This window comes from Lynx rufus, unplaced genomic scaffold, assembly GCF_022079265.1.
Source record: "Lynx rufus isolate CCGP_SWC_20201006 ecotype Redwood Valley unplaced genomic scaffold, mLynRuf1.p SCAF_14, whole genome shotgun sequence".
Classification (NCBI taxonomy): Eukaryota; Metazoa; Chordata; class Mammalia; order Carnivora; family Felidae; genus Lynx; species Lynx rufus.
In genome coordinates this window covers 18,278,080-18,299,538 of record NW_025814828.1, presented here as the reverse complement: position 1 = coordinate 18,299,538, position 21,459 = coordinate 18,278,080, and the positions used below count along the sequence as shown (strand labels likewise).

The 21,459-nt window shown below is 40.5% G+C and overlaps 1 protein-coding gene across 1 annotated transcript in view; it reads right to left on the bottom strand.

Annotated features, from left to right (window-relative positions):
* Nucleotides 1-6,549: 6,549 nt before the first annotated feature.
* The window catches only part of PHEX (phosphate regulating endopeptidase X-linked), a 220,773-nt gene continuing 205,863 nt past the window's right edge, over nt 6,550-21,459 (bottom strand). Inside the window, exons 21-24 of the mRNA XM_047076000.1 lie at nt 17,070-17,135; nt 15,964-16,068; nt 11,272-11,348; nt 6,550-8,718 (exon numbers count right to left, since the gene is read on the bottom strand). Coding sequence (XP_046931956.1) covers nt 8,616-8,718; nt 11,272-11,348; nt 15,964-16,068; nt 17,070-17,135 — 351 coding nt within the window. The 3' untranslated portion in view covers nt 6,550-8,615. The remainder of the gene's footprint in view (nt 8,719-11,271; nt 11,349-15,963; nt 16,069-17,069; nt 17,136-21,459) is intronic.

The window sequence follows — 21,459 nt, the reverse complement described above, 5'->3', positions numbered from 1 at the left end:
CTCTTGATTGATTTCTTCCCAACAAGCTATGTGCATTAACTCCAACTGGTCTGCACTGAGCCTGTATGTGTGTGCAAAGGAGAGTTGAAATGTGAATCTCCAGGGACTGAGCTTGGCCCTCATTGATAAGTAAAAATTTCCTCTGGAGCATTTGTGACAATGTACTAGATGTACTCCTAGACGTACTCCTAGGCAACTTTGGAAGGTGGACAGAGATACATTCCTTTCATCTCAAATGAATTCTCCATAGACTAAGTCATATGTCTTTAGGAGAAATGGAAAATATCCAATGTTCATGATGCTTGTTTTATTAAAATAACTATGAGAAAATAGGATTGGCTTCCACATAAAACAAAACCTCCCAATATTTAGCAGTTCAAAGGAAGCTTTAGACTCTTTAGTTATCAATATTGCTGGGTAAAGGCAATAATTCAGCATAGAACTCCATATATAGCAACATTTCTTCCAAAATAAATTTTTGTTATATTTTCCTATTAGAAAACAAAACGTAGACTTCCAGTTACTCGGGTATCGATCTACCCTTCCTCTGACAAAAAGGACCCTAAAAATATAAAAAAGGTATAAGCCCACATGGGCAAAAAAAAAAAAGACCCTCTACTAAAAGCAACCTAAGGAAGCCTATTGTATACCACAGGCCTCAAGCCTTGGAAACTCCAAATAACAGCAAATGTCAGTATCCATGATAGTGTTAAAAACAGGGTGAAAGTCTGTAGCTGAAGTCACACGCCCTCAACTACCCACAGGCAGGGTCACAAAGGTTTTGTTCTCTGGAGATAGCGACCAGTGGACATTCTGGTTTTGGAAGACTGAACAGACAGGGCCCAGGCAGTCACAGGACTGAACACAGGTAAATTTAGGGGAAGTCTACCAACTGAAATGAGGGGATATCTCAGCCCAGAAATCCAGGGCTTCAGGTCATCAAAGCTAGATGTCTGCCTAAGGGAGTACTTGGGGATAAAATTGGATTCAAATCTGGCCTTGCTGCTTGCTAGCTGAATACAATCATGGCTAAGTCATTAACTTCTCAGTTCCCTTACCTATAAAATGGGGATAGTAGGTATCGGAATGATTGCAATGATCAGTAAATAAAAATAAATAGGGGTGTCTGCGTGGCTCAGTCAGTTAAGTGTCCGACTCTTGGTTTCAGCTCAGGGCACAATCTCACAGTTTGTGGGTTTGAGCCCCACATAGGGCTCCATACTGACAGCTCGGAGCCTGCTTGGGATTCTTTCTCTCTCCATCTCTTTCTGTCCCTCCCCCACTTGCCCTCGGTCTCTCTCAAAATAAATAAACAAAAAAAATTTTTTAAAGACAATGAAGATAAATAAAGCATTTAGTGCATGCCTGGCACATGGCACATGCTCAGTGAATGGCAGCTAGCATTATCAGTGAAGAGCAGATTGTAGAGAGCTTTCTGGAGGACTCCAGATGGAACTACCATCAAGTACAAATACCCGTAAAGTGACTCCTTCCTTCATGTTATTTTCTAACAGATGACTCTGGAACATAATCTGCATTCTTCAGTACGTCACAAGACAAAATCATGTTTGTGAACACTGTTCCATATGCCCCGGACAGCATCAGAGAATGCGCCTGGAAGTCAGATAAAACTGACTGCATTCCTGGCTCCTCTAATTGCTAATGTGGTCTTGGTGAGTAATGCAAGTATTCCTCATCTGTGAAGTAGAAACAGTAACAAGTCTTCGCAAGAGGGTCGTGAGGATTGGCTGTGATGCACCTCAGACTCTACCAGAGTGCCTAGGAGAGGGTGAGTCTCAAGAAATAGAAGCCATTTTCATCACAATCGTTATGAGGCCAAAAAAAAAAAATCACTTATAAATGTCAGTTGAAAATCTGGTCAATTTTAGGGGCACCTGGGTGGCTCAGTCGGTTAAGCATCCAACTTCAGCTCAGGTCATGATCTCACGGTTCATGGGTTCGAGCCCCACATCGGGCTCCGTGCTGACAGCTTGGAGCCTGGAACCTGTTTCGAAATCTGTGTCTCCCTCTCTGCCCCTCTGCCACTCACATTCTGTCTGTCAAAAATAAACAAACATTTTAAAAAATCTGGTCAATTGTAAAATAAATTTGCTCTGGGCTTATTTTTCATTCATCAATGTCAAAGGGGTGGGAGGGCTGTGTGACAATAACCAAGCTACTGATACCACTGACTTCTAAATCAATTTGGAAATTGGGGCGCCTGGGTGGTGCAGTCGGTTAAGCGTCCGACTTCAGCCAGGTCACGATCTCGCGGTCCGGGAGTTCGAGCCCCGCGTCAGGCTCTGGGCTGATGGCTCAGAGCCTGGAGCCTGTTTCCGATTCTGTGTCTCCCTCTCTCTCTGCCCCTCCCCCGTTCATGCTCTGTCTCTCTCTGTCCCAAAAATAAATAAACGTTGAAAAAAAAATTTTTTTAAATAAATAAATAAATAAATTTGGAAATTGACAGCATATGCCTAAATGGTAAACTACATGTGTGTTCTTGCATAGTACATCTGCAGACATTTCAGCCCAACTGCCAGCATAAATGATATTTAATATTTTAGGTAGCTTTTACACCGGGGATTTAAACTTAATCGTTTAGTTCTTCTTCCTCCATAAAATGGAGTCTCAAGCCAGAATTAATTCAGACAGTACTTCTGTGGCTTGTACCTGGACGCTCATCTTTGTTTCTTGGACTCTGAGCATCAATTTATCTTTCAAGTGGAGAAAACAAAAACAAGAATATGATGAGTAATTTCTTATCTCATAATGGAGAAGTTAAAAACAATTTTCATATCAATTCTCTAAAAATACTAAAAGATATAGCACAATATTTCATAGGATATTTTATTTACTGTCTCAATGAGACATATTTTAAAAGGTTAGAACATATTGTATATGTACGGCATAGCCACAGAACCTTATATTCAGTTATCTGCCTAATTGAGGCAATTAACAAAACAAAATACACATTCAAATGAAACATGTATCTAAACCATTCAGAAATCATTAAAATTATAGATCAGGTTCTCTTTCACTGATCACAAATTATGGTAATGTTTTTGTGGTACTCATTTCCGAGCTCACTTTGGTGTGTTTATTAAAGCCCAGTATTGTCAGATCACAGGGAGTACCTCCTTTTCATTTGGCTATCTCCAATTCTAAAGGGGATTAAATTATCCAATTAAGCTGTTAATTAAAAAGACTCCTACAGAATAAACTGCAGGCTACCAATGGCATTTTAAAATTGTCATTGTGTTTGCCCCAAAGCACTTTCCCCAAATTCAGAAGACCTCAAAGTTACTGTCCCATATTTCACTTTAGAAGATGTGGCTGGGATTGACAGCTGATAGCCAAACCCACTTCCTCTCCTTTCTGGACGCGCAGCTAGACTATATGTCCCAGACTCCCCTGCAGTTAGGTTTGCCACATGACTGAGCTCTAGCCAATGGAATATGAGCAGAAGTGACACAGATCATTTCTGAACCAGACCAAACCTTCCAGTCAATATCTTCCATGGCCTCTTCTCCTCCACCAGCTTCTTGTAAGATCAACATGCATTCAATCATGGTGAAAATGGCTGAATCGCAACATGGAAGGAACCCAAGTCCCTAAATCACCAACTGGAAGAGAGAGGCTCAATGACCATCAACACCTATTCTGTATGAAACGAAAACAGGAAATCAACTTAAATTGGCTTAAGCTATTAAGATAATCTGTTTCAACAGCAAGTGTGATCTTAATTAGAAAAAGAACTGGGGGCACCTGGGTGGCTCAATCGGTGGAGGGTCCGACTTCGGCTCAGGTCATGATCTTGCAGTTCGTGGGTTCAAGCCCCGCATCAGGCTCCGTGCTGACTGCTTGCTCAGAGCCTGGAGCCTGCTTCAGATTCTGTGTCTCCTTCTCTGTGTGCCCCTCCCCCGCTCACGCTTTGTCTCACTCTGTTTCTCAAAAATAAATAAATGTAAAAAAAATTTTTTTTTTTTTTTTAAGAAAAAGAACTGAACTTGAGGGACACGCAAATAACTTAAACCTAATTGGTAACATTTGCCTCCTTCAAGTTTTGATCAGGTCCACTTATATATCTAACAAATGAATCACACTCAATACTTGTTAGGGATCTTATAAAATCTATCATACAGACCATAGCACAAAAAATTCTAGACTCTTTGCCTCCATTCCCCTAAAGCCTCTCCTTCCTGTCCATGCTCCAGAGATAACTCATAAACTGTCACTTCTATGCATCTTTCCTTCCGCCACTACCCTATACACAAGAATTCTTATTGGAGGGTCAGCTCAGAAACTAGTGTAAACTCTCTAAGAGGGGCACTAACAGGCCATGCTCAGCCACTTATTACCCACCAGCTCTGTATCCTGTCTGCTCTCTCCTGTACATAGTCCCTATGGCACACCTACTACAAACCAGTACTTTTCTTAGAACCTATCAGTGCCAGAAAGATGATTAAAATTATCAACAGGGGGCTCTATTTGCACTGCCAACATAACCTCAAATATGCGCCGATAGAGAAGTTAGTCTGAATTCTATGATATGCTTCTGGATTTGTCTGGACTCGGGAAAAGCAGACAGGCTTGCATTGTCCAAAGGTCGCCAGGGGCTATAAAATCCCAGGCATTGCCAGTTCTCTGGCGTGCACGGGGCAAAGAGGCTCCAGTAGCATGAGGGTAGTTATCATGGAGAGCTACAGCCACTTAGAAAAAAAGCAGACTGAAGGTGACGTGAGGGTGCCCAGGAAAAGGGAGCTGCTGGGATTTGGGCAGAGAGAGCACTGACAGCATCCACCAGAGGAGAGTTGAGCAATTCCTTCTCTGTGCACCAAACCAGAACCTAATGTCCTTGAATATCACCACACTTGTCACAAAGCAGGGTGATTCTAACAGTGTACACACCTGTCTCCCATGTAAGACCAGACTGTTCAGCGAGGCCAGGGACAGCATATCATCTGCCCAAATACAGCTAGTTGTGTGATGTAAACAAAACCGGTGTTCACTTATGGTGTGTTGAATGAGTGACAGTTGACAGCACATACAGACTCTGGTCTGATGGCATCATCACTTTAGTAAGATCGGCCCTATCATGGTTGATCGTTCCCTCAGAAGCCTCTCCTTTCCTCAATGGAAATATTATTGCATAAGCAATAAACCACATCTGCTGGCTTATATTGTAAAAGAAAATACAACGACCACCTCGTAAATCTCTCAGTGTCTACAAAGTTACTGCATTCAAATCCCACTTTCCTAGACCAAGAAACGTAGTCTACTAGAGCACTTTGCATACTTCTGGAGCAAATAGTATTGTCTAAAACACAACTGAGTATGTTAACAGATACAATAGATTATAAGTTTTTTAAAAAAATAGAGGAAACAGAAAATCTTCAACTTTTTATTGTCCTTAAAATGATCGTTCACATTGTTTTACAAGTCAGAGAAGAAAATACAATGACCATTTAGATATAAAATGCATAATCCAAGAATACCTTCCTTCAAACCAGCGGGGGCACTGCCACTGGTGAGGAAAATGTTGCTGCATGAAACAATCATGTATTCTTCATTAGCTTAATAGGCAATTGAAACATTATGTTAGAAATATCAAGGAAGAAGCCCCATCAAATGCTAAGCGACTGCACAAATACTGAGAGAATAAATGTATTTAGAAATGGGGTCATCTAAGGGATGAAGGTTAATGCAGAGGTCAGCTGCCCAAAGAACAAAGACTCTGCCTTTCCTCATCCTGGGATACTTGACAAGCAATTTCAAACCTCTCTCCACTTCTGTGGCACGAGCATAACCTGTGCAGCAAGCCGGCATTCCTCGTTGCTTCTTAGCGATGCTCCAGGGCTAAATAAGATAAAATTTATGTGCTATGCTTTAAGCTCCATTGAGGAAAGGCACTGAATAAACTTCAGGATAATTTACGAATCCGAGCTTGCATTAGTCATGTCCAAGTCTGTCTCATAAAAGGAAAAAATGGAAATAGGAGGCCAATGCTGTATGGTTGGTGAAAAGCTCAACAAACTTTAGGCAATGGTGATAAGCTCAAATAATACCACTTTATTTATACAAAATCCTCGACTATTCCGGGAGACTTTCCCAAAACTCCTTCCAACACGCAGACAATAGTTCACTGGTAGAACATCTGGTATATGAATCAGGAAAGTCTGTTATGGCAGTCCTAGTATGTGATCCAATATCTAATTTCCTTTTAATTTACCATAATTATTTTTGTAAAACTTGATGGCTCGGCTCCAATGGATATGCTTAGCAAGGATTGCCCAAATCCTGTCTTCTCTTCCTAATCACATTCTGAAGCCAACTTCTCCCTACCTTTTTTTTTTTTTTACCTTTCTTTCCAGTTGGGTTTTCCCTTCTTCCCTCTAGCACTTAATCAGTGTCTGCTTCCTTTAGCAACCTGTATTGAAGAGAAGTAACAAGAGTATAATCGAAAATTTAAACTTGAGCATGTATGTGGAAATCCAATCCTACCAGAAAACTGTTGTAGCTTGTAGCGATGACTTGGTACTCCTGCTTTGGGTTTATCTTGTTTTAATAATGGTCCTCGTATCTACAACTTTCAGTATAACTGAGTTATAGCACATAAAGTTAATCAGGACAAAGTAGCCACATCATTTAGAAACTATAGGGCCCAAACCGATCACTAACTAGTCTTCCTCAACTGACAACTGACTGCATGATTCCCACTTCCAAAGTCATAATTCTAGTCACTTTCTCTGACCTGCAGGAATGTGTTTACTGGGAGTTTAAAAAGAGAAATCTAGAAGGAAAATGCCATTCATACCAGCATAACAAACCTCGGTGGCTTCTAAATGTCCAAGGAGGGGGATAAAACAAGGAGTATCTTGTATGTCTAAAGCAAATCAGAATGGCTCCTCCAGAGAAAACGCCTGTACACTTCCAGCACCCCTAACCTAACAGCACTTGTTTTTAAAAATAAGTCACATTAAGGTCACATTAAGCCTTGGTTAAGAGGAGGAAAAGGTAGCTGCCCTTCCAAAGTTTATTCATTTAGAGAGGAACAAATCAAGGGGAAAATCACTGTCCTCTGACTAACAACACAGGTAATTGTTTTCCTCATGGTGGTGCCCCTGCATTTTTGTCCCTTTGGAAGTTCCCATGTTTACAAAAGGACATGGCACACACGTACATTTAAAATAAAAAAAAAGAAGGAAAATAAATCACAGGGATGCAAAATGGTCTCCCACGGTTAGTCTGAGTTTGTCATTCTGCTTCTGAGATTTTTCCTTGTGGCCTACTTAACGCCAAACCACATACACAATGAATAATGTAAAGGGAGGATGGCTATTTTAAGAAACTGGAAATGCCAGGTAACCACTGTAAGGCCATTAAGATTTTCCCCTACACACGCTAAAAAGACATGGAGAGGTTCACCCGAAAGGATAAAGTTCTGAGGCTCAAAAACCCAGCACTGCTCTTCCTTACAGACTCTTTAGAAGACTTGGACAGAAAAAATTATCTTCCTTTGGACATGTGAGGAATTTTTAAATCAATCAATAGAGTTTAAAATGTCTCCAATCAAGAAATTTTTCAAAACGCTTTTTTCAAAGAGAGGTCATGTTAACTGAGCCAAAAGAGAAGTGGTATCTGGTCACCTGCATTAAAGGGGGAATGGAAGCCATACATTCTTACTGGAGAATTAGAAAATCATTTTCTCAGTGCCTGCTCATTTCAGAAACAGAAGAATGCACATACATGAGGGTAACAAGACAAACAGGAATTGGACTGAAGAAGTGCCCAGCACACAGACATAATCACTGAGGTTTGGGCAGAATAGATCCAATTTTGGAGATTTCATCTCCTAGTGAGTAGGAGTTTTGACTTCTTCTGGGCCTTAAAAACACATCCATTTTTCTTTTTTCTATTTGAGAAACTGAAATCCTTTCTCAAGTAGCCTTTTCGCCAGCTCTGTTCATGCCGAGTTGAACAGGGCAATCAGCTACGTCAGACAGAAGCTGTGAGAGGCATTTGCAACCCAACAGACCTCAAAGATGAAGGCAAAAATTTCATCAAAAATTGTAAAATGAAGCTCCAACATATTTCTAACCTAATACCATAGTTAATAAATGCTATGAATGATAATACATAAAATCTAGTACTGCATTCTACAGAGCGGTAAGACCGACCAGGTATCCAGGAACATGTCCTCATCATGGAGGGTTACAAAATGCATACACTGAATTTCTTTTCTGGATACATTCTACTTAGGCTCTCTGCAAACCTGTAGATTAAAATAGTGTGTACCACTTAGCTGTTTACACTAAAATGGACAAAAGCAACAATTCAGCAGATAATATTTTAACAAAAGTAGCCTAGGGATATATTTTATTTTATTTTTTGGTTTGGTTTTCTAAAGAAACATATTTGGTTCACTTCTTCTATTCCCTTTTTTTAAGCCCTAAAATTTGAATAATGTTCACATCCAAGCAACACCCAAATAATGAAGATGCATTAAAAATAGGAGTCTTCAGGGGAACAAAGGCCGAAAGCGGTGGCGATGAGTGTTCAGTGTGGCCCCTTCTGGCGCTATACGGCTCCCAGGATGGCCTACACCAGCGGCCTGGCTACCAGAGTCGGCAGGAGTCCACGCCTCTGTTCATCGTGGAATTGGATGGACAGTTAAAGGCTTTCTGGAACTCTTCAAAGTTGCTAATTGCACCATTGACCCTGGAAAAGATATGTCACACAGTCCATGTTATTCACTTCTTCCATATCAGTAGGTTCTGGATACAACTGCAGCAGCCATACTGCTCTCAGAGATGTTGCATTCATCTCAGCTGTTTATGGGGGAGACAAATGAAGCCCCAAATGGAGAAGTAAAATTCCAAAGAAATTAACAGAGCTGAGGCTAGAACCAGCACCTCCTGAATGCCAGGCACATGCTCTTACGAATCTTCCCAATACCCTCAAATTTCTATAAACTGTAGGGTTTGCAATTCCTATAAATTGTATATACATACAACTGTATAGCCCTATAAATTTATAGACTCCTAGAAATTTAAGGATGTACCAGAAATACTTAGGTTTTCTATTTTTTCCCACTTTTTATGGAAGGTATAACTGATACAAAGTAAAATGTAAAGCTTATCAATTTTGTTCACGTATATATACCCATGTTACTACTACCCAGAGTATTTCCAGCACCTAGAAGGCTCCACTGTGTGCCCTACAAGTAGAACCTCCAAGGAAAACTACTAGTCTGACCTCTATCACCACAGATTCATTTTGCTTGTTTTTGAACTTCATATGAATGGAATCACACAATATGCACTCTTTTGTTCCTGACTTCTTTCACTCAATATTATGTCTGCAAGATTCATCCATGTTCTTACTATCTATAAACTATCTTTAAAGACTTCATTCAATCTACAAAAAATGCTTTCCTTAATTCCTATTATGTTTGAAGGTTCATATTTACCTAGAATCTGGTCGAGGTAACAAACTAATGAATGGTGTCTACCTGTTATTGATGAGTAATGTCTTACTGAAGTTAGTTCCAAAATCTGGTGTTCTTGCAAGTTCTCTGACTGCAGTAAAGACTGTGGATTCCTACTCAGCACTTTCATTTTAACTGCCTTACGGCAGAGGTATTTCCATCGTGTGATTTCTGCTGTACTCAAAATCTATAGTTACCACAGACATCACTAACAAGCCAGCAAAAACTGCCCCCTCATCTATTTCTTACTCAACTGCATGTTCAAAGGGTTGACTAGAGACTCAGCTTTCTCAGTTATTAACTATTTCTTCCCTAATGACTTTGTTACCTATGGGCATTTGAATGAATATATTGGCCTGTATCCAAACTTCTTGTTTTAGCTGGGATGTATGGGTAGGAATGCATATTTCATAGTGTGGTTCACCCTGGGCAAATGTTAAAAAGAGAATTTAGCTGATAATTAGTAAGTATACTCTGCAAATTATCAGCTAAAATCCAACGTTACCAGCAACTAGTTACTAAAAGGAAATTAGTTTCTACAATCTTATCTGTTAAGTAATTAATCTACTGTGTGGCTTCCTTTGTACCATTCGCCAGTGGGAGAATATTTTAGTCCATTAGAGAATGTCAGCATTTTTGACAGTTTAGCCCAGTGGGGGAGAATTTCTAATACAGTGATTAGATTTTTATGCTACTGGGTAATTTATAGTCAATTCCTGAAACATTTCTAAAGCAAACTTTTAGGAATAAGATTTTTAAATACAGGAGAAATTTTAGGCAATTTTCCTGCACTGTGCTGATGGCGTCACTTAAACATCAAGCAAACATATCCAGATATATGACATGTTCTAGGCAAAGACTCAATAAAAATTATTATGGTTTCTTGGATTTCCCATTATAATTCTCTGACCCCAACTACAGAAAAGCTCCCTCAAACTGTGCAAGAAACCTAGCACAGGGTAAGTATACTAACTTTAATTTTATTTTTTCTTATTATTTTTTGTACATTCTGTACATTACATAAGATTGTAATTCATAATCCTCTTCCCTTCACGTGAAGTAATTGTTTTCAAAAATGATTCAAACTAAAAGCCAAAATGTAGAGCTTTGACTTTAGATATGAATTCTAATAGCTAAATACCACCATACATCCTCTTTTGTGTTCAGAGCTATTCAGAAAGTGGGCATTCATTCATGTCTGCCGGTTGACTGCATGAAAGAACAAGAGGCATTAAATAGGATATCCTAGGACACAAAAGAAACCAGAGCTCTACGTGTTTTAAGGCACATAAACTCTCATCCTTGCTTAAGAAGAAAGACATTTTCTGGCCCAGACATAAAAAAGTAGGGGGCTGGATAAGTCAAATATTCCAGTTTACTGAGCACCCATGGTGCTTTTGGCACCCGTGGATTGGTACCTTTCAAAACCTGGAAGATAACAAATGGGAATTAATACTAAAGCTACGAATTGGATTCTAAATTATCCTTGGAGTCTTGTACTATCTCACAGATCTCGATACAGCACTAGACTAGAGGTATGAGTAAATGCCTACTACACAAATTTTTTTTGAAAGTATTCTGACTAAACTAGCTTCCTATTAATGAAAGAAAAGATGCTCGGTTCTGTTTGGCCAGATATTCCTGTCTGCAAAATGGAGATATCGCTGTTCACAATAAGGGCTTTTGTTCAGATCTCCTATGTGGTACAGCACTGGGATGGCTGAGTTGGGGAGGAGGTGGGAGACGCACAGTTAAAAATTAGGACCACCGATTTGCCCATTTACCTAAACTGAGGGGGACTGTGAGCACCAATTTGGACTTGTTCTCGGGCAGCTTCTGGTCTGTAGGAATTGCACCTCACCTAAAAGAGAAGAGAATCCCAGTAATTATGTTTCCATTCCGATTACACATTGCCTACCACCTTAACTGCTCCAAATTATACTGAAGAGTAATTTTAGACTCAGTGGATGACAAACAGTTTTAGTAGATCAGATAAAACCTTCATCAGGAGTAACATCCATTATTCTAATCCCCAGAGTAGAAGGTTTGATTGTTGTGCATAACTCCACAACTTGAGTAAATTAGGAAGGTTTCTAGACAAATCTCTTTAATGTTTATTTATCTTTTTTTTGATAGAGAGAGCACAAGCAGGAGTGGGACAGAGAGAGGGGGGACAGAGGATCCGAAGCAGGCTCCATGCTGATAGCAGCGTGCCCGATGGGGGCTCGAACTCACGAACTGCGAGATCATGACCTGAGCCGAAATCAAGAGTCAGACACTTAACCAACTGAGCCACTCAGGCGCCCCTCTAGACAAATTTCTTAAATCAAGAGAATAGTGTATAAGCCTAGAAATCAACCAATGTATTAACTCAAATAATATAATGCTTGGAATAGCCCTTATCAAATTCCACCATACTCATTCGAACAGGAAAAAAAAAATCAATCAATCATCCCTTATTGAGTATGGTCATGAGAAGTTAGTATTTTGCACCCTAAGTGCGTTGCTTGCCTTACCCCTAGTCAGGGCCTCAGATAGGAGGAGATTTCTCCATGGACTTTGAAGTTAGGCAAAGCTAATGTGACTTGCTCTGACCAACCACATGCCAGCAGAGGTGACAGATGTCACATCCTTGTGGAAGCTTTAAAAACCCAGTGCAAGTTTTTAAGAGTCTTAAGAATAATTTAAGATGCTGCATTAAGATCCAGTGGACATTTCCTCATCTCTCTTTCCTACCCCGATGCTGAACATGTGAGCGTGTGTTGAGATAAAGATTCCAAAACCCTGGTCCTTGAGTAATAACTAGGAGCAGAGTCCCACTTTGAACCCCCACTTTCACATGGGACGTGGAGCAGGAACACAAAAGAAAGTGTCTTTGTACTGTTTGTTTCTGCACCATAACCTACTTAATCCTGACTTGAAGTTTGTCTGGAAACATGATATAGCCTTGAAGTATGAAAAGAACTAGGAGACATGAAATGATGTGGGGAATTCTAAGTGCGGGAGAAAATGGAAGCAAAGACATATTTGAGAGAAAAGAAAAAGCAAGACATTGAGCAGGGATAATGTGTGGTGGATAACGGGCAGCAGTGGGAGGCCAGCAGGGAGAGAGGATGGTTCCGGATTTCTGAAGTCTTGAGCAACAGGCCAAGGGTTTAAACTGTATTTAAAGACTGTTTGTGAGCAGGAAAATGACAAAATCATATTTGTAAAAGAATTATCTGGCAGGGGTGCATAGCAGGAGGAGGAAATTAGAGACTAGTTCCAAGAGTATTTATGGGCCTCAGGAAGGTTCCCAATGAGTGGCTACTAAGTAAGTAGAAACAGGAATGAAGAAAAGTAGAAAGATAAAGAGAATGTCTAAGAAAAGAATTAACAGGTCACAGAAAGTACAAGGATACAGGAAGCAGGAAAGGTGATATGATGCTATTGCTTTTGATGAAGATAAACCATCTGAACATGACTGTGAAGATGCTTTTGTAATGTGATTCCTTAATTTCCTCAGAAGTTAGTTGAGATGAAGTTGTTTCTGGCATTCTCTATTACCTCATTTTTTCTTGTTCTGTTTCTTCTTATATTCTTGCCTTATTATACAGCATTGTTATAGTATTGTCTTTGCTTCATAAATCATTTAAGAGGCTTCTGAAAACACATTATGGTTGTTACTCTTTTCCAAGTATCTTCTCAGGAGGGAAAATAACTTTACTCCCCATAAGCAGACTTATTCCAATGTGCAAAGGCTGAAAATCTCCTCCTTCTGGCAGTAGGAATACCTCCAAGATAGTAACATAAAGTAGCTTTCCATTTTTCCCTAAATCTCTTTAGTTTAAAATAAATCAGATATGCTTTGGAATTTTCTTTGAAGACATCTCAAAATTATGAAGATAATATTGCTACCAGTTGGTTTACCTTACATCCAAAAAGATACTGTGGACTAGGATGTAACTAAGATGGACTTTAAGTAAGTAAGAACCAATGGACACTGTACTGTGTCCTCAAGATCAAAGGTCAGCAAACTTTTTTCTGTAAAAGGGCAGACATTAAATGGTTTAGGCCTTGCAGACCATAAGGTCTCTGCTTCAACTACTCAGTTTGGCCACAGTAACACAAAACCAGCCACCCACAACACATAAAGGAAAGAGCATGGCTGTTTTCTAATAAAACAGTTTTTACAAAAATGGACAGCAGGCCGTAATTGGCCCATGGGTCCAAGTTTGCCAACTCCTGCTCTAGAAATTTCTAACTACATTGTGTGTGCTTATTTGAGATATCTGACCCAGCACTGACCCCAAAGAAGTCTCTTTAATGGAACTGCTACTTAGTCTTACCTTTTATAAACAAGTCATCGAAAAATGTCAAGCATCTTCAACATACCGCTGGGTGCTATGGAGATACATAAGAAATATAAGGACCCAGGGGTGCCTGGGTGGCTCAGTCGCTTAAGTGTCTGACTTTGGCTCAGGTCATGATCTCCAGTTCATGGGTTCAAGCCCTGCGTCAGGCTCTGTGCTGACAGCCTGGAGCCTGCTTTGGATTCTGTGTCTCCCTCTCTGCCCCTGCCCCACTCATGCTCTGTCTCTCTCTCAAAAAAAGGTTTTTTTCAAAGAAATATAAGGATCCAGAAGATTAGCTATGGATATAAAACTAAAAGTCTTCAACAGTTTGAGAACAATTAAGGACTCAACTGCATAGTAATGAAGGGAATGTAATGTAAAGGAGTTGGAGATTCAAAAAAGAGAGAGAGAGAGTACTGGAGTCCTAGGGAAGTCTGTGGAAAATTTGGAGGAGGTGGAACTCGACGTGGATCCTGAACAATAAAGATGAGACTGAATAATCTCAGGGGGAGGAGTATGAAGAGGGTCACATGATAGAAGGAAAATCCAAAGCAAAGCCACACAGTCAGTAATTGGCATAACAGTGTGGGTTGGAAGTGAGGACACCTGCCTGGCTTAGGGTGAGTCTAGGAGAGTTGCAGGAACTCAGAACTGGTTGGGTACAGTTGAGTAAGACTAAACAGAACTATGAAAGCCAACTGGACGTGTTTGGCTTTGATGTGGCAGGCACTTGGGAGCCACTGCAGTTCCTTCAGCAGGTCCGTAATGAAATCAAAGTAGTATTCCAGGGTCATGTAAGACAGACAGTGGTGGAAAGATGCCAAAGTTGGAAAAACATGCCATAACGCTGTTGGGATAATCCAGAGTCGAAGAGATCAAGGCTTACTCTACAGATGATGAGACAGGCTAATAGGGAAAAAGAGGTTCAATCTGAAGAGGAGTTAAAATGATGAAACATCCAGCTTTGGGGACCCATGTCATAAAAACGAGGATAGACAAATCAAGTAAGACCAAAGAATCTACACTTTCTAACCAGGAAGACCCAGAGACTTGGGGTGTATTGACAGCAATGGGAAAACTAAAAAGGAAAGTCATTTTAGTGACTCCAGTTTTACCAATGTCATGTTGATAAATGATCATTTAGTGCTGTCATGTCAGCTTTAAGAAATAAAAGATCCTGTGGGCACCTAGGTGGCTCAGTCAGTTGAGCATCTGACTTTGGCTCAGTTCATGATCTCACGGTTCGTGAATTCAAGCCCCACATCAGGTTTGTGGCTGTCACAGTGCAAAGCCCACTTTAGATCATCTGCCTCCCTCTCTCTCTGCCCCTCCCCAGCTCTCTGTCTTAAAAATAAATTAGCATTAAAAAAAGAAATAAAAGATCCCAGAAAGGTGAGAATCCTTTAGCCAGAGTCAGCCAAAGAAGCTGAGAAAATCAAAAAGGAAGAAAAGCCACAGAAGGAAAATCAAAGCAGCTGTGGAATGAATCCGCTTACTGAGGAGCCAATGCAAAGAGTGAAGAAAAGAAGGTTGTGCTGTTAACAACTTTGGTCTAGTTTTGAGCATACAGATCTACATTGCCCACTGTGAAGCCATGCATCAGAACCTTCATCAACCCATCTCTTCTTTGAAAATGAGGCCTACACACTTGTGACATAAGCTTCTATTGTTGTTTTCAGCTCTAGCAGCCTCCACGTACTCTTCTGACTCTTGCGACCAAGGGAAACACAGCCTTGTGGGTCCCCCGCAGGTTGAGAGAGGTGGGATACTGTCAGCCCATGAGGCAAAGGAACAGGAGAAACAGAGCAGAGGGCAGGGCCATGAAAGCCAATCACCAGAAAAGGTTATAGGAAGTAGTGCATACTTTAAGAAGTCAGGATATATTAAAGAAATGACAAGTGGTTACCACAGGGCTGGTAACCCACTTGATAAACAATACCAAAATACCCTGACTCAATCAGTTGATTAATTATGTCCCCCAGAATATTAAGAAGATGAAATTTGTCCCGGAAATAAGCAGCAAGATAAAATTTCAGCTCAAATCAAAGTTATGCCATTCAACTTTCGTTCCAAACCTTTCACCATGGGAGCAAGCCAAAGTCTCACATTTCACCTCTGATGCCCCTTCCTTGGCCTACTCACATGAGCATAACTCAGGAAGAAGAGCTGGTTGTTGGTGAATGTGATGCCTGGTAGTAGAGGCTCCTCAAGTCCCTGCCTCTTGTCATTTATCCATTTCCGGTAAGCCTGGAGAGAGAAGTAGAATGGATGATCCTCTGCAATGGTGGCTCTTCTCTTGTTTCATCCAGTGCAGAGATACTCAATATATCCTCCACCATGTGCAAAATGCATCCTGTAAAGTTTTCCTTTAACAACACCAACCTCTGGCAATGCAAATCAATGTCGTATTGCTTAACAGTGAGGCAGGTTCACCTGCTAAAAGACCTGATACTCAACAGATACAGAGAAGCTGGGCCAAAGCATTCACACGTTAAATACCTCCCCCCCCCTCACAAAAAGCTATTCTTTCTCTAACACAATGGCAAGGACTTTGGAAATAAATGTTGGGGTCAACATATTGGGGCCAAATTTTTATTTTTCCAAGTAAAAGGGAAAACTATCACCTGCAATCACCATCACTTTATAAAATATATTTTAATTAGAATACAGGAAGGATGTAACCTCAGAATAACAGCCTGGTCTTTACATTAAATGCATTTACCTTTATGAAAATCTTTCCACATCATCCTTAATGTTTCTTATTTAAGCAAAGACCAGTGGATGATGAAAACCTTACTATGGACTGTTACTGGCCAACTATATGAGAACCACTAGCCTCTGGCCATCATTTAGAAGCTTGGTATTTTAAGAGAAAATTGCAAGATGGGCTATAGAGACCGGGTACTCAAGGAAAACTCATATGAACATAGCCCTGAGGAGATTTCTGGAACGTGCTTTGATATTATTGTGAACGCATTTGCTGAAAACCATCCTTTAAATACATGATTCTTCACAACAAATATTATTCTTTAGGGTGACTCTATATCCCATAAAGAAAGAAAAAAAGAAATGCAGCTCTATCCATATAATAGAGTATGACAGAGTCAATGTGGAAATATAATTCTATTTACAGAAATTACAGAAATCTAACTCCTCAAGAATATGTCTGGAGTGTAAATTGAGGTGCACCCACATGGCGTTCCATAGTTTCATTTTAAAAATCACAACAAATATGTTGCAGTGCATACCCTAAAAGCTTCCCGCAGACCTCCATTATCAGCAATATTTTCTCCCAGGGTCCTCTTCCCCTTCACCTAACAAAAAGGAAAAAAAAAGAAAAAGAGTGTTTCACAGCCAACTATCATTCAGCAGAAGGCATAAATACGATAGCAAGAAAAAGTGCCATATTTTCCAGAGAAAATTACATTCAATAAATCATAGGGTAGTCATAATATATTGTGAGATGGCAAACGAACTCCAGCAAGGTGCTCCTGAATACACTAATTTCTATTTATTATGCTACGCATTTCTTTCTCCCCCACCTCCGTATCTTACCAATTTAGCCAGCTCCAATAAAATGTTAACAATACTCTGAGTGACTCGGGTTTAATGGAGAAAAAGTTGAAATGTCAATACACAAATGACTTTCTCTGATTAATTCATATAATTTGAGTCTTTTCCGTGTGCTTCTGTTTCCAAAAATTTACCATCCACAAAGGAACAAAACTTCAAGACCAACCATCACCATTTTCCTTTCAGCAACTTCCATGAAAAATTAAAAGGAGGGTAGTTCTCATGGGGGACAAAAATCAAACAGAAGTAGCACATTCCACAAGGTCAAGGTTTGCAATATGTATGATAAGCAGCCAAGCACGGGGAAGAAATTCCTCCAAACATTTGAAGATTGTTTCTTAAATCCCTAAATAGGCTAAGATAAAAAAACATTCCAAACCAATACAGCCCACAAGCCAGAATCTAACCTGCCGCTCATTTTTGTACGGGCTGTGAGGTAAAACTGGGTTTTACATTTCTCAGTGCATAGGGGAAAAAAAAAATCCAAAGAAGGGGAATATTTTGTGGCATATGAAAATTAGATGAAATTCAAATTCAGTGTCCTTCATTCAGGTTTTATGGGAACACAGCCATGCCCATCTGTGTCCATACGGTCTGGGGCACTCCCCTTGCTACAGTGGCCTAGTTAAGTAGTTGCAAAAGAGACCTATGGCCCACAAAACCTAAATCACTTACTGCCTGGCCCTCTGCAGACCAAGGTTGTCAATCCCTGCCTAAGAGGCAGAATAATGCCCCCTCTCCCCTACCAAAGACATCTATGTCCTAAATTCCTGGAGCCTGTGAAAATGTTATCTTTTGTGGCAAAAGGAAATTGTAAAATATGATTAAGTAAAGGATCTGGAGAATTAGCCTGCATTATCCAGGTGGGTCTAATGTAACTACAAGGGTCCATATAGATAGAGGAAACGGGAGGAGTGATGCAATGTGAGATGTGACCAGCTACTGCTGGTTTAGAAGAAAGGCACCATGAGTGAAGGAATGTGGCCAGCCTCTAAAAGCAAGAAACGCCAAGGAAACAGACTCTCCCCCAGAGCAGCTAGAAAGGAAAACAGCTCTGTGTCACCCTGATTTCAGCTCACTGAGACCTGAGCGGGACATCGAGGACTGCAAAATAGTGTTTGTGTCGTTTCAAGCCATTAAGTTTGTGGTGATGTGTGATAGCAGCAACAGGAAATGAATACACCCTGCTCTAAACTTTAAAGCCATGGGTCCTACCCATTCTTTACTTTTCGGCTAGCCCAAGCACCCAGGTATCAAGCAATACCAATGGATAAAAACCAATCTTCAGAGAGCATTATTTTCCGTAATCACCCAGGACTCTCCTAGCTTCAGTCCTCTAAGTTCCCACTCTGGCTTCACATATATTCTTCTTTGACAACAATCTTACAAATTAAGTGCTGTTACCACCACCCTTGTTTAACAAATAAGGAAAGAACAGAGTGTGTAGCAGATGCCTACAGATGTCGTTGATGCAGGTGTCGTTGGTGTCACACTAGATCCCCTTTTCCATCAGGACTGTACACCCATTCCTACAACTGCTACCAGCTCAGAAAGATTAAGCTTAGCTTAGGGGACTCACCACACCTGAAGATTCCTGGGAGGGGATACCCCAACTCTCAGTAACTGACTGATGAGCAGTTAGAACCACCTAGCCCTCTAACCCCCGGGTGAACAATTCCTATGGTGCGATTCATGCTCCAGAACCTGGATCAGGCTGAGGCTAAACTCATGAAACCAACAGGTTTTCCTTACCCTCGTACAGGTCTCTCCTGAAACTACTTCCTAAATAAATCCCTTACCTAAGAAACCCCTTCTTGGGCTTTGTTTCTGGAGCACCTAACCTAAAACAGAGTGATTAAATCAACTGCCCACATTTCACGGGGATTCAAACCCAAAAAGTCTGTGTCTAGAGTTTTTGCCTCCTAACATGCTACCTTCTCAAATCTCAACTGCTCTTGACTCCAGTGCATCTGCTTATACCCACTCATGCCCATATTTAATTTCCTTCGTTGTTTCTCTAAGCTTTATCAAAGTTGGAGGTTTGAGGAGTGGGCTCACCCCTCTGGCTCCTCCCCCTCACTCTAGACCACCTCCTTAGACCATATGGCCCTAGGTTTGCCTCTCACCAGCTGGGAATAGTCTGCTTCTGTGGCACTCCCCTGGAGCACTCCCCAGTTCACTGCAATGGACTCAGGCATGGAAGACCAGCATCCATAAATGGAGCCAGAAAATAAACTGTGGCCCTTTATACTCACAAAGGAAGCCGCCCCCTCTCCTCTGGGATAGAGATTGAAGCTGTTTTCTGACAGTTGAGCAGATTTTGCCAGGGCAGGCATCCCCTTTCTATCGTCCTTGTGACAAAGGTACACATTTGCCAGAATTCAGTTTCAGTGTCTGACATTTTAGCCCAAAAGGATGCTGTGGAATAGTCTCCCTCCCAACACACTAGCTAGGAATAAAATGAGCTTAGAATGTGAGAACCACAGCATGATATGGTGAAAAGAATGTGGATCTCAGACTCACTCTAATCTAGACTCTACTGTGGTTTTTCATCTCTTTGAGCCTCAGTTTTCTTATATGTAAAATAAGCTAGCAATATGTACACCTCTCAGGACCAGTATGAGGATTACATTTGTTTTGGCTGGTTGAAAAGTCTACCACCATGCCTGCATATAACAATCATCACGAAATATACATTCCCTTCCTCTAAGAAAACTGTTCTTCTATTGGTTTTTGTTGTTGTTGTTGTTGTTGTTGTTGTTGTTTTCAGTCCCACAAACTTTGGCTTTGTTTTTCTGTAGGATGGGGCACCTATGAGTATGTGACAAAGTATTAGTAATAGTAACAACAATTTACTGAGCACTTACTGCACGTCAGCCATCATGCTGGTGCTTTACATAACGGCAGCCATTTAATTCTTACAACAAATGAATGAGTTCAGGAACAGTGACCCATTTCACAGATGAAGACACTGAGAATCAGGAACATTAAGCAACTTTCCCAAGTTCAAAAAACTTGTAACTGGTTGAATCAAGATTTGAACCTCTAGCTGACTCTAGAACCCCTCCCTCCCCTACACTTTTCTTGAAGCAACATATATTCTAGATGGATTTTCACAATGTGATAACTCCTGAATTGAATACTGATAAACAGAAGCACCCATTTTACATTTTCTCATGACAGAGTTGTAGATATTAAAATACACCCACACACATACACACCCACACACCCACACACACACAGAAATGGCTTTCCAGAACAATGATGAAAGAGCTACAGAAACTATTCAAGAATACAGCCTCTGACTGTTAAAAACTGAGAACAAACTGAGGGTTGATGGGGGGTGGGAGGGAGGGGAGGGTGGGTGATGGGTATTGAGGAGGGCACCTTTTGGGATGAGCACTGGGTGTTGTATGGAAACCAATTTGACAATAAATTTCATATACTAAAAAAAAAAAAAAAGAATACAGCCTCTGGTTTCTCTGCCTGGATAAAGAGCAGTGTTCCTTGTGCTGAATATGGTTGAAGAAGTAGAGGACCAAGTCAGTTCTGTGTGGTCTCTTGCTCCTGTTAGGTGTTGTACCCTTAACTATACGAATTAGGGGCATACAGGGTGCACATGTGTGTTTTAGAGTGAGGGCTTCCTGCAGATCCATACCCTACCAACAATTATTCACTATTGGCCTCTTATGGTCAAATACAATGTGAGAAATCTGTTTCTTATAGTTATGAAAGCAGGGGTAGAAAACGCAATAAAAAAACTACAAAGAAAAATTCATATAGGGAGCAGAAATGAAAACCTGATCAAACCAGCAAAATAAGGAAAAGGAAAAAGAATTAAAAATAATATACAGGAGATAAACTACAAAGAGAAAACTATAAAACTGTGTTTGAAAATGTAAAATAAGAACCAGACAGAAAGGCATACCATGTTCTTGAACAAGAAGACTGTATAATAAACATGTCAATTCCATACAGTAACTGTGATTTAACTTAGAATCCCAATGGGATTTTCTTTGGGGCACAGGGTAACCTGTGGGTAACATGATCTTGGACCAACTACAG